The 14,531-nt window shown below is 39.6% G+C and overlaps 1 protein-coding gene across 2 annotated transcripts in view; it reads left to right on the forward strand.

The window, feature by feature from the left end:
* The window catches only part of VWA8 (von Willebrand factor A domain containing 8), a 392,083-nt gene that overhangs the window by 211,549 nt on the left and 166,003 nt on the right, over positions 1 to 14,531 (forward strand). For both annotated transcript variants that reach the window (XM_047755719.1, XM_047755720.1), the window contains 3 exons: positions 1,728 to 1,847; positions 5,391 to 5,596; positions 6,499 to 6,650. In XM_047755719.1, coding sequence (XP_047611675.1) covers positions 1,728 to 1,847; positions 5,391 to 5,596; positions 6,499 to 6,650 — 478 coding nt within the window. The remainder of the gene's footprint in view (positions 1 to 1,727; positions 1,848 to 5,390; positions 5,597 to 6,498; positions 6,651 to 14,531) is intronic.

The following is a 14,531-nucleotide window of genomic DNA, read 5'->3' on the forward strand; positions in this document are numbered from 1 at the left end:
GCATTATGAGAACAGTGAAATGGAAAGTAAGAAAGAATTGCTGAAACACCTCTGTAGTTAAACAGTGACTATCTCCTGATAACCTTTTACATTTTCTTTTTTTTTTTTTTTTTGGTCTTTTTAGGGCTGCACCCAGGGCACAGGGAGGTTCCCGGGCTAGGCGTCTAATTGAAGCTGTAGCCACCAGCCCGCTCCACAGTCACAGCAAGTCGGGATCCAAGCCCCATCTTCGACCCACACTGCAGCTCACAGCAATGCCGGATCCTTAACCCACCAAGCAAGGCCAGGGACCGAACCCTCAACCTCAGGGTTCCTAGTTGGATTCGTTTCCGCTGCGCCACGACGGGAACTCCGACATTTTAAATATAAGAGCAGCTGAAGCGCTTTTGAATATGGTGTCATAAAGCATCACTTCTACGGCTATGTTTTTCATTTTCTATGCTTTTTAAAAATTTTTGTTTTTTATTAGCATTTTGATTTTAGTTAACTACTTAAGTAAATTTTGCGTGTGGCCACATACCCTTGTTATTTGTCACTCGTAGAATTAATGGAGATCAAATGTTAAAATTAATGACGGTATTAGTATTTGAATATATGGCACAATGTAGGTTACTTGTTGGTATCATAAAAACATACGAGTGTAAGTTCTTACAGACGCATCTCAAATGAAACTCCAGGTGCTTTACAACTATCATTTTTTAAAGACAGACAGCCTCAGGCTGAGACTTAAATAAACCCAGATGACAAGTGTTTCTTCTTAAAATAACCATAACGAAGGTTTTTACTATCTTAAATTATTGTTTGCACTGGTAGTTCTGTCTGAAATGTACATCGGCCAGTAATATATAATGTTCACTTCCTTTAATCCCTTAAACATTTGTGCAAGGAAATCTCCAGTCAACTCGAAATTATTGATTTTTATTTTCAGAACTATGGTAGAATCCCTTGAATGGAAATAAATCAATGAGTTGACTGTTCCAGACCTTTGTTCTACGTGGTTAAGTTTCAGAGTGCGTAATCTAAACAGGAATTACTCCTTAGGTGCACCATGGCCGGCTTTATGCAAAGTGATGCAGCTGCCAAGTTGATAAAAACTAAAGAATGGTTGGATTATTCTTTGAGTATCCATCGTTAGGGATTCTTATCTCTCTTTTTTTTTTTTTTAAAGGAAGAATAGCATCTCAACCCAGGTATAAATACCATAAGACAGCATTTAGACAAGTTTTCTTTTTTAAAATTTGTTTCTATTTTAATTTTTTGGCCATGGCGTGTAGTGACTTGATGGGGGAATCTCAGTTCCCAGACCGAGGGTTGAACCCAGACTGCAGCAGTGAAGGTGCCAAATCTTAGCCACTAGACCACCAGGGAACTCCCCCACATTTGCTTTTTAGATGAGCAAAATTTAATTTATATAAAAATGCAAGTTCACAGAGTTCCCTGGCGGCTCATTGGGTTAAGCATCCAGCATTGTCACTGCTTTAGCTCTGGTTACTGTTGTGGAATGGATTTGATTCACAGGAACTTCCCAAATAATTTGCAATACACTTTATCAGTATTCTGTTCTTCAGCAAACTTTTTTTTTTGCAACCAAATTGTTACAACCAGATTTTTTGGAGTTGTTTTACAGTTGAACAGTGTGACTCTTTAGGTGATTTAAAGGCTGTAACTTGATACTCTTAGGAATTATTAAATATCAGCAACGAATAAAGAGAAATTTTGTTTTTCAGATTCTGCTAATGTCAATGGAAGAGAAAACGTGGTACCGATTCACCCTGATTTTAGGATGATTGTTCTGGCCAACAGACCTGGATTTCCTTTCCTAGGCAATGATTTCTTCGGTACCCTAGGTAAAAACAACAATGATAATAAAAACAGTGGTGCTAATAATAATAATAATAATAATGGCTTGGTCACAAGGCTGTAATGGCCATCACTGAATGCTACCATGTGCTGTCATCATCTCAGCCAGAGTCCGTCATCCCAGTTTTAGAGAAGAATAGAACCTGATATTCAGAGATATTCTTTTTTTTTTTTTGTCTTTTTGCCATTTTCTTGGGCCACTCCCACAGCATACAGAGGTTTCCAGGCTAGGGGTCGAATCAGAGCTGTAGCCACCAGCCTACACCACAGGCACAGCAACATGGGATCTGAGCCGCTTCTGCGACCCACACCACAGCTCATGGCAACGCCGGATCCTTAACCCACTGAGCAAGGCCAGGGATCGAACCGGCAACCTCAGGTTCCTAGTCAGATTCGTTAACCACTGAGCCACGATGGGAACTCCAGAGATATTCTTTTTCTAGGGTCACTAGAATCATGACTATGAGAGCTTGGCTTCCTTTCTAAGACGAACTGATTCCAGAGCCTGTTTTCTTAAACAGCTAAACTTTACCGTGTTGTTTAGCGCCTCTTAGAATAAAACACAGAAATAAGGAATGGTTTTTAGTGTTTGGTTTTTGTCACATCCCATAACTCTGAAAAGGTTTGAGGCCAGCTCTGAGGAGACTGATTCATGCTGATTAGAGAGGCTCTGGGGTGAACTGAATTATTAGGAGGCTTTACAAAGAATTTCTCTTCTCTGTGGCCAGGAGGTAATTCTGGATGCTGGGCATCCTCATACTCCACGTGAAGCAGGCTCCATCCCCTCGTAGAATTTTTGATCTGGAATTCCACATCAAGGAATTTATCCAAGGGAATTCCCCAGGCAATGATTTAAGTACAAGGATAGACAATATAGCATTGTTTATAGTAGCAAAAAAACCCCAAAACAAAACAGGAAGCAACCCAGATGTCTAACCAAATGAAACCAAAGAGAATTCTATTAACAGCCACACAGCAGATTACTATGCAGCTGTTTTTAAAAAATGGCATGGGAGTTCCCCTTGTGGCTCAGTGGGTTAAGAACCCAACTAGTATCCACGACGATGCAGGTTCGATCCCTGGCCTCGCTCAGTGCTTTGAGGATCTGGTGGTGCTGCAAGCTGCAGTGCAGGTCACCGATGTGGCTTGGATCCAGTGTGGCTGTGGCTGTGGTGCAGGCCTGCAGCCGCAGCTCCACTTCACCCTCTAGCCTGGGAACTTCCATAGGCTGCAGATGTGGCTGTTAAAAAAAAAAAAGGATAAGTTTACCATACTGATACAAAAAAAAAAAAAATCCTGAAAATACATTAAGTGAAACAATAGGTCAGAACTGTTCAGTGGTCTACCATTTGAATTAATAGAAAACAAAAGGCAAGAGAAACAGGTGTACACGAATGTGCTCGTATACACGTAGAACTTCGCTGGAAGAGCACACGTCTCTCCCAGCCTCTTCTCTCCCTGACCTTGCTTCCATTCTGCTGTGTGCTGCTCTCCCCACCACTCACCCTCTCCCAGCCTCTCTGCTCTGCTGTCTCTTCCTTGAACCCACCAGCTGTGCCCTCTGTAGGGTTTTTACAGTGCCCGTACCCGCAGGGCCCTTCCCTCCAATATCTGCGTTTGCCTGATTGTCACTTTCTCAGTGAGGCCACATGACAGGCTTCCTCCACCATCCCCAGTTCTGATGTCCTGTCTTGTGCTTTTCTTTTCCCTTAAAACATAAAGTTTCTAACATTTGGAATTATTTGTTGTTGTCATTGTTGTTTTGTCTTTTTAGGGCCGCACCACCCATGGCATATGGAGGTTCCCAGGCTAGGGGTTGAATCAGAGCTGTTGCTGCCGGCCTACACCACAGCCACAGCAATTTGGGATCCGAGCCGTGTCTGCCACCTACACCACAGCTCACGGCAACACCAGGTCCTTAGCCCATTGAGCAAGGCCAGGGATCGAACCCACATCCTCATGGATACTAGTCAGGTTCATTGACCACTGAGCCAGGACAGGAACTCCCTGTAATTATTGTTTATTTTCTCCCTATGTCAGAATATAAACTTCGTGAGGACAGGGGTTTTGTGGTTTTGGTCACTGATGTCCATAAAGTACCTAGAGTAGTACTTGGTACATAGAAGACATTTAAGAATAATCTGCTGAATGAATGAATGAATGAATAAGGGCTCAGTTATGGTTTTGCATTAGTGTTACATTCGATTTTCAGCAAAAAAAGACAAAAACTGTTTTTCACATTTGTATTTGAATGGGTTTAGCCCACAAGATACAACTTTGAAGTCATCGTGGGTGCATTTTATTCAGTTTTTCTCCTAATATATAATAATGATAAAATAATGAGTTGAGTGATTTCTAAGTCAAAGTACTAAATAGTCTACCTTTCCAAAATGAACATATTAAATCATGCAAATCTATATGCTTTAACTTCCTCTGATCCCTTGTCTTTTGGATTATGAATCAGAATTATGTGAAGAAATTCATCTCTCTTGAGCATAGATTATATCTTTATAGTATGTTCCCAGTTGTCTAAATTGGAGGTGGAGGGAGTTCCCATTGTGGCGAAGCAGAAACGAATCCAACTAGGATCCATGAGGATGTGGGTTTGATCCCTGCCTCAGAAGGTTAAGGATTCGGTGTTGCCCTGAGCTGTGGTATAGGTCACAGCCACAGCTTGGATCCTGAGTTGCTGTGGCTGTGGTGTAGGCTGGCAGCTGCAGCTCCGATTCGACCCCTAGCCTGGGAACCTCCATATGCCATCGGTGCGGCCCTAAAAAGGAAAAGAAGGGGGGAAAAAAATAGAGATGAAATATTTTGTGTTTCTACATTTCTGTTTCTTGATTTTAATATAGACATTGTCTTCACAGGTTCCAAAACCAGCTTGTAAAGTGTATTCTAGCAATTTGCACAAGATAGAAATCATTTAGAGGTTGATGAAACTAATTCCCCCCTTTTAGTATCAATAAAGAGGCATGCATAGAGATAGATATATATAAATATCTGGGGATAGTCAACCTATGTTAAAGTTAAAAATGCAGTCTCAGAACCATGAAAAGTATTTTCCAATTTATGGAAAAGGAATAAATTATCATTATATATGTTTGTATATATGCATTTAAAAAATACTAATACACATATGGAAAAATATATACACTGAACTGTTAACTAACACCAGGTGCCTATGGGGGAGGAGTGGGATTGGCAGAGATGCAAGGGGACTTCTCTTTTTCCCTTTTTATATTTGAATATCTCCAAGGGAAATTGTATTCAAGTATTGTAGCATTTTTAACACAAGGAAGTCGATGCAGAATAAACCCTACATCACTCCGTTTCATCTTCTTTTGTGTAGTCATTTGGGTTTTTTTTCTCTACGCCTATTGCTGGATGGGCTTTCAGTGTAGTTTTACACATTTTAAAATAGAAGTGCTCTGGTGAGCCACACGTGACTTTTTAACACTCATTCTGTATCTCCCATGGTGTTATCATGGCTTAGTTGCATATTGAAGGTGAATCTTTTTGTTCTCTTGCAGGTGATATTTTTAGCTGCCATGCAGTTGACAACCCCAAACCCCACTCAGAGCTCGAGATGCTCAGGCAGTATGGCCCCAACGTCCCTGAGCCCATCCTTCAGAAGCTCGTGGCTGCCTTTGGAGAGCTGAGGAACTTAGCTGACCAGGGGACGATTAACTATCCATATTCAACCAGAGAAGTTGTCAACATAGTCCGGCACTTACAGGTAGAGCCCATGCCTGTGCATAAAAGCCTCAAAGAAGCTGTCCATCTTCTGTTTTTAGGCTGCCTAATTTATACCAGGTCTTTCCATTTCTACAATTATAGTACTGATTCAGATGATATAATATGACGTGTCTAAATGTCAGTGAACATTTTAGGTTGAACCTTCTGAATTGACTTTGGCACAGGCCGTGGCCATTACCAAGGAGCTCGGAAATGGGGTTGTGGGGGGCGATGGGGGAGCATAGGAGAGTGAAATAGCAAAGAAACTAACTTGTTCTCTTTCCCTCTGCTCTTCCCTCGTCTCTGTTCTCTGTACTTTTTCTCTTTTTTGCCCCTTCTTTTCTTCTTCCTTTATCTTTTGATTCGTTTATTCATAGACTTGTGCCTTCTCTAATACTTCTGTATAGATGGTCAACACTCTGCTTTAAAGAGCATTTTTTCAAGTTTTATTGACGTGTCGGTAATTTACACGGTTGTGATCATTTCTGCTGCCCCACAAAGCGACTCGGTCATCCATATCCACATCTCCTCAAATAGTACTTTTTATTTGGTCAATCCAGTACTTCCAGGCCGGAGATTTCAGGAAGCAATGGAAGTCCCCAAACACCAGGATCTGAACACGGATTTAACGTTGGAGAAGAAGAACTAACTCTCTTCCAATTCTGATATTTATTTAAAAAGACAAATATTAAGTCATCAGAGCAAACATCAAAAGAGAAAAGTGTTGTGTCTTTCTCCTGTCTGGTTATCTGCCCAAGGCTGGTAAAGAGGGGTCTGGCAAAGTTCATTTGACCATGATTATTCTGTGAGTTTGGGAAATCTTTATAAGACTGTGTATTTTGTCTCATGATAAGGGAATTTTCTTTTTCTTTCTTTTTTTTTTTTTTTTTTTTTTGATTACAGAAATTTCCCACTGAAGGTCTCTCCAGTGTGGTCAGGAATGTGTTTGACTTTGATTCCTACAACAACGACATGAGGGAGATTTTGATTAACACGTTACACAAACACGGGATACCGATCGGAGCGAAACCCACCAGTGTGCAGCTGGCGAAGGAGTAAGGCAAACCCATTATTGATAACGTACTCTTGCGTGTTACTGCTGTGATTCTCAAAGGCCCAGCCTTCTGAATCTGCGGCTATACTTTACCAAACTGAGGTGGTTGGAAGTTAACGTTCCATGAGTCAGCCCTTAAGTATATGTTGCTATGTGCAGGCTGGATTCCAGTGAAATGGCATTATTTATAGGCCTGTAAATTGAAAACTTCAGCTATTTTGAATGTCCCATGAGTAGATGTAATGTCATCAAATAAAGGGAAATATTTGTTTCTTTAACAGTCTCTGTCCTTTTGTTGAATTAGTATGACTTTCTTTTTTTCCTAATCTGGTGCAAAATCATCGTACCAACATGAAAATGACATAAAGAGAAAATATGTATTTTAATTAAGATGATCTCATTTCGGTCACCATGTGTTTTCTGGTATGAAAGTTCTCTAAATTTCTAGTCATACTAGTTTGAGATTTGGGGTTACTCATTTCAACATAATGAAAGAGGCAGGGAAAACAGGTGGGATTATTTCATGTAGGCTAGTGGCCTGCCTTTTATTTTGTAATTACAGGCTACATGCTTACCCTTAGTGAAGAACCTTGCAAATACTATATTGTTGACCAGAAAGATAACTGACAGGATTTATTAGTAGAATAATTGTCAGTGAAAATTCACAAGAAAATAGTTTTAAATATGCGTGATTTATCAATAATGTAGCTAATGCTATTTTTGTCTATTTAAAAAAAGTCTATTATCATAAATTTCCAAGAGACAAAAATTACTTTTAAATTATTATTTAACTTTAGTCTCATATAGGAAGCAGTCTCTACCTTCCTTAGAAAAATATTATTAAATATATTAATGATTAATCCATAGTGTGTGTGTGTATATATACACACATGTACATATATATTCTAAGTGTATACATCATTATTTATTCTTTGAAGTTATTCTAAAACTTGTTAGAATATATGCCACTAAAAATTAATTGTTGTACAGCAGAAAGTAGCGTGACACTGTAAATCAACTATACTTTAATTTTTTTAAATGTAAAATAAGTTTAACATTTAAAATAAATAAATTAAGAATCTCTTAAAGAGAAACAAATATTTCCCTTTTCTGGTATAAGTACAAAAAGGGGTTGTGTTAGAAATTATCAGTGAGTTGATATTATGCTATTAATGAGTTAGTAAAAAAATTTTTGGAGGAGTGATTTGGTGTCAGTTGCTAATACTTTTCTACAAAATACTATTTTACTGATTGATTAGCGGTATTATGGGCATTTTGAAATTAGTTTGGCAATTTCATGGGTATAGCTTGTCTTCTTTATTAGAGAGTTCAAGAAATGTTTAGTAAAGTTTTATAGTAAAGCAAACTTCTCTTAGTACTCATGTTTTTTACTTCCTTTTTACAAATTATATTGTGATTTTGAACTGGAAATAAGATGCTTTTCTTACCATTAACAAATTTCTATAATTAGAAGTTCTGGCTTCATGGAAACCAGGCTTATGATTTAAAAATAACTTTTTTGACTCCTATGCAACTTGAAATAAAAATTCAAATACATTTTTGTTGGTAAGATCCATCGAAAGAAAATCGTTAGCACTTTGAGTTTCTAAGGAAGTCAGATAAAATGATGGAGCTTATTTATTGCCATCGCCAGTTCTAAACTGAAACATTCTTGCTGTGGCTGGTTAATTGTTGCCATGGCAAGTTAATTCCAACTCTAGTACAGACTTACCAGGTGGACGCAAAAGTACATTGAGCCTGGAAACAAGATGGTCACACTCAAGCCCAAGAGCAGGATGGAAAGACCTAGCTGTCCACCCTCTGCATTTAGCTGAAAATAGACTTAGAGCAGATGTGGGGGATGTGTGAATTTTCCTTGGAGGTGGAAAAAAATAGTAGACTCTGGTTTGCATATCCAAAGCATTTTTTCCCCCTCACCTGTAAATTGCAATGACTTGAGCAGCTCAAACTAGTCATGTCCTTTTATGACCCTTTGGTGAAATCCGTGGGTTCGATGCATCTTCTTTCTATGGAATTATCAGCCGTGTACTTTGAGAGGGTAGCTTGGTAAGGTGAAGAGAGCAGTGTCCTGGGAAATCAGCAATTAGTCTCATGTTCAACCTGTGTGTCTACGTCAGATAAAGAAACCAATATTACCCTGTCCATAAAATGAGAGCATTTTATTATAGATAACTTACCCGTATAACATATCATCTAGTTCAGACATTTTTGAGAATGAAAAGGGGCTCTATTAATAACTCTGTAACTCTGTAATAACTCTATTAGCAACTCTGTAAATAGAGATGCACAATAAGACTGTCTTCGTGAGGCCAGAATATGTTTTATCTTTATAAGGGTTAATAAGGTTCCTTCCTCTTCTCACGTCCTTTGCATTTTAATGTAATCTTTATTTTCTCTCATCAGCAAAAACAAATGCAAAAGAGGTGATACTAGAATACTCTGGTGACACAGTGGGTTAAGGATCTAGTGTTGTCACTGCAGCAGCTTGGGTCTCTGCTATGGTGCAGGTTTGATCCCTACCCGGGATCTTCCACATGCCACAGGGTTGGCCAAAAAAAAAAAAAAAAAAAAAGAAGAGACAAAAAAAAAGGAGTTCCCATCATGGCGCAGCGGACATGAATCCAACTAGGAACCCCGAGGTCACAGGTTTGATTGCTGGCCTCACTCAGTGGGTCAAGGATCCAGTGTTGCCGTGAGCTGTGGTGTAGGTTGCAGATGCGGCTTGTTGCTGTGGCTGAGGTGTAGACCGGTGGCTGTAGCTCCGATTAGACCCCTAGCCTGGGAACCTCCATATGCCTCAGGTGCGGCCCCAAAAAGCAAAAAAATAAAAAAGAAATGATACTGACACTTTCTCTTTTCCTCTTAGAGTAGCACACTGTTAATAGATATCAAACAGACCTCTGAAGATCTGAAGTTGTTCCCATGTGGTCTTGTGGTTTGCTTCGACTTTTCTAGACCTCCTGCTAACCCTTTCGCTTCACTAGACCTTTTGCTACATCAGTTCTTTGAGGCCACTCCTGCTCACCTCTACACACACTTTGTTAGTGAAGAAAATTCACATTGAATTTCTCTCCCTAAGGAAGAAAGACCAAATGTTTTTTTGTTTTTGTTTTTTTGTCTTTTTCTAGGACCGCACCTGCACCATATGGAGGTTCCCAGGCTAGGGGTCCAATCAGAGCTGTAGCCACCAGCCTATGCCAGAGCCACAGCAACTCGGGATCCGAGCCATGGCTGAGACCTACACGACAGCTCAGGGCAACGCCGGATCCTTAACCCACTGAGCAAGGGCAGGGTTCAAACCCGCAACCTCATGGTTCCCAGTCGGATTCGCCAACCACTGAGCCACGACGGGAACTCCCCATCAGTGCTCTTGAGTGAAATTCCTAAGAGAGATGTGGTCACTCTCTCTTTTACTTTCCGAAGTAGTGCAGTGATGGTCCCTATCTCAGACATCTCCATTCATTTGTTAAAGGCCTAGTGTGATCTTATGTGATAAATATCATTTACTTATTAAATCTTTGCAAACCGTGTACTTTTAGGCTGAGTCATACTCGGTGAAATAACCTTGCTTAGTTGAGCTGTGATGCCTCTCTTCTTCCGCATTGAAATGTATTCCAGATCTTAGTGCCAGCATCCGAAGCGGCCAGCTAGACTCCCACGCTGCATTTGCCCCTTTCTAGCAGTGCTTCCTGAAGTTTTTCTACTGTTCCCTTTTAAGTTTCCGATACATGGGAAAGGATATGTCACAGAGATGGTGAACATAATGAAAAATAAGGAAGCACACTGCGAGAAATTTAGGCAGAAATCAGAGGATTGGGGTTAAACTCGGCTCTTAAAAAAATAATCTGAGCTCTCGAGTTTCAACTTTTATTATGGGGTAAAAAATACGCACAAACATACATACACACATAGATATATGTATTTATAATTAGGTCCAAATATTTAACCAAAGGCATAGAAATTATCTGCTATTATAGATATAGACCTACATTTCAAAGCAAAGCTTGCTTGTTTTACCCTCAAAGGAGTTTTTTTTTTTTTTGAAGGTTCTTGTATTTGAAAATAAACGGGCTGCTAGCATATTAGCTCTTCCAAATTTAAAAGTATCTTTCAGTAATTTATGAACTCTGACATACTAGGGAAACATTTGTTTTAAAGGAAGAAAAAGCCTTTTTTTGTACCTCCATTTTTGAGACTTACACAATATTTTAAACACATATATATATAATATTATGATTGCATTTTACAGATAAGGAGTTTGAGGAATAAAGAGGTTACATCACTTGTCTAACTAAAGTTAGAAAGCTGATGGGGGCAGAGCTATGATATACATAATTTTAATTCCAATTCTAAGGACAAATATAGGCAGATCTATATGCAGATTGTAGGCAGTTTCTAAATCAGTGTATTCTTTGGATATTGAAAGTTACCAGTAGTTTTGGTTTAAAAGGACCTTATGATTTTAGATGGTCAACTTAGAAATCATCATTGACCAAGATGTCATATGTATAATATACACGTTCTTATTCTTTAGAGGGTTACACTAGATTCAAATTTGGTGGGGGTTGCCATATTTCACAATGATAAGTAAGTTGAAAAGCAGAGTAAGATAAACATGTAGTACAACAGAATGCATTTTTAAAGACCTCTTCATTCCCAATTAAGCTTTCAATTTATTTTATTTTATTTCATTTCATTTTATTATTTTTTGCTTTTTAGGGCTGCACTTTCAGCATATGGAAGTTCCTAGGCTAAGGGTCAAATCAGAGCTACAGCTACTGGCCTACAGCACAGCCACAGCAACTCAGGATATGAGCCACATCTGTGACCTACACCACAGCTCACAGCAATGCCAAATGCCCGACCCACTGAGCAAGGCCAGGGATCAAACCCGCGTCCTCATGGATCCTAGTTGGGTTCATTAACCGCTGAGCCACAAAGGGAACTGCCCCCCCCCCTCCTTTTTTTGGCAAATAATGAAGATTCATGAAGTAAAACATAGGGCAATTTATTTAGAAAAATAAAAACTCTAGAGAATTTTATTTTGCTACCGTATATAAGAAGCATACTGTCCATCACTCCTTCCTGATTTGGAGATTTGGAACACAAAAGGAATTTACAGAATCTCTCAAACATTGTAGTCATTTTTAAACAAATTAAATGTACAGAGAAATTATCTCTACCCTCTGAACTTATCTTCATGTATTTTTCTCTCCCTGTCTTCCCTAGGAGGCACACATGTCTATAAATTATTTAAATGATGATCCTTCTTGCTCCAAATTCTTTGTCCTCAGCCCTGTTAATTTATTTTTTTTTATTTATTTTTTTAATGTTCTTTTTTTTTTTTTTAGCCCTGTTAATTTATTTTTTACTGCTGCTTAGTCTGTTCTTAAGCCAGCATCTTTTTTGTCCCCAAAGCATTTATTGCCTACTTGTCACTGGCAAACTGTCTACAATCTACCAATCATTTATTTTTATCAGTAAAATAAAATAAAAAATTTAAGGAAATTTTAAAAATTTTGTTTTATTTTTGTGTGGTTTTTTTTTTTTTTGACCACGCCCATGGCATGAGGAAGTTCCCAGGTCAAGGACTGAACCCCAGCCACAGCAGTGACAACACCAGATCCTTCTAACCACTAGGCCGCCAGGGAATTCCTAAAAGTTTACATGTAGGATTTCTCTGTTACGCATATTTACTAAGTGAAGAGTGAGGTCCCATTTATTTTTCAAATAAATTAGCAAAAAGAAAATTAAAACACCTTTAATTCCACCATCCAGAGACAACCATTGTTTTTCTCCTTCTAGATCTTCTCCCATAGTTCGACATGCTATTTCAACAGAGAAGTATTTCTTTCTAGGTCCCCCCCCCACCCCTGCTGAGGTTTTCTTCTTGATAGAAGAGACGTGTCTGAAAGGAGATCCTTTTTAAAAACACTTCATTCCCAAGCTTCTTTGTTTGGGAAATATATCTATAATGGGTTCAATTTGAGTATGTGTGGCACTTCTTCTTCCCTCTTGTTCCTTGTGTTTTTAGACTTCAGATATTTTATTCCAAACATAATGAACAGGAGTTCCTGTTGTGGCACAGCAGTTAACGATTCCGACTAGGAACCATGAGGTTGCAGGTTGGATCCCTGGCCTTGCTCAGTGGGTTAAGGATCCGGCGTTGCCATGAGCTGTGGTGTAGGTTGAAGATGCGGCTCGGATCCCGCATTGCTGTGGCTGTGGCGTAGGCCAGTGGCTGCAGCTCCGATTGGACCCCTAGCCTGGGAACCTCCATGTGCTGTGGGAGCAGCCCTAGAAAAGGCAAAAAGATAAATAAATAAATAAATAAATAAATAAAAATAAACATAATGAACAGATTCATAAAGCACGTAAGGTGTGTTATGCTGGGCATTTCTCTGGCATTTCAACACAAAGTAAGGAATAAAAACATTAATATCAAGGGAGTTCCTATTGTGACTCAGCGGTAACAAACCTGACCAGGATCCATGAAGATGCAGGTTCGATCCCTGGCCTTGCTCTGTGGGTTAAGGATCCAGCATTGCCGTGAGCTGTGGTGTAGGTCACAGATGGGGTTTTGATCCTTCATTGCTGTGTCTGTGGTATAGGCTGGTAGCTGCAGCTCCAACTGGACCCCTAGCCTGGGAACTTCCATATGCCATGGGTGCAGCCCTAAAAAGCAAATAAACAAACCAAAAAAGCCCCATTAATATCAACACTTTGTGTCTTTATGCATGTGTTTAAATGTCATTATCCTTTATAGATGCCTAGAAATGCTATACCTAGACAATTGTCATGTATCACTACACTTTTTTTTGTCTTTTTTTTTTTTTTGCTATTTCTTTGGGCCGCTTCCACGGCATATGGAGGTTCCCAGGCTAGGGGTCCAATCGGAGCTGCAGCCACTGGCCTACGCCACAGCCACAGCAATGCGGGATCTGAGCCGCGTCTGCAACCTACACCACAGCTCACGGCAAAGCAGGATCCTTCACCCACTGAGCAAGGCCAGGGATCGAACCCGCAACCTCATGGTTCCTAGTCGGATTCGTTAACCACTGCGCCACGACGGGAACTCCCTCACTACACTTTTAAAGTGTCCCATATCTGGTGAAGAAGCCCTAGTGGTGTCTTATAATTTCTCTGCCAATGTTCTGACATCTGTCTTCTCACTCCGCTTTCAAATGCTTTATTAAAATTTTCTAACTTCATTTTTCAGGCAAAATAAGGATGCTTTGAATTAACATGGTCTAAGGCCACATTAGTCAATATTTTTATAAATGTCTCTAATACGTTCACATTTTAAACACAAAGTGCTAGCTGTTGATAGTAGTTGCCTGTGAGAGAGGCTCTGGAAAGGGGAAAGGAAGCCTTGCTTTCTGTTCCAACACATGTATTTTTTTTGTATTTTATTTTTTAAAAGTCCACAGAATATCTGGGCCTGGGAATTTTTCATTTTGTTTTCTTATTTAAATAAAACTAAAATGTCAGTGGAGTTCCCTAGTGGCTCAGCAGGTTAAGGATCCAGTGTTGTTACCTCTGTGGCTCTGGTTACGGCTATGGCGTGGATTTGATCCCTGGCTCAGGAATTTCCACATGCTGCAGAGCTGGCTCCCCTCTCCACCCCCCAAAAAATGTATATATGAAAGTAAAGGTCTATTCTGAAATTTCTGTTTTTTGAGCCCTTTGCCTCCAGTACAGCAAAGCTTACACTACCCTGTAATGCCTCCTCTAAGGGTATAACATTGGCACCCTTCCAGGGCAAAAAAGGAATCAGGTTAACCAGGCTTTTCTATGGCAGTTCAACATGATAGAGGTTAGTTTATGCATTGGTAGATGTTAATCTAAACCCATCCAGTTT

This window comes from Phacochoerus africanus, chromosome 13 (assembly GCF_016906955.1).
Source record: "Phacochoerus africanus isolate WHEZ1 chromosome 13, ROS_Pafr_v1, whole genome shotgun sequence".
NCBI classification, from domain to species: Eukaryota; Metazoa; Chordata; class Mammalia; order Artiodactyla; family Suidae; genus Phacochoerus; species Phacochoerus africanus.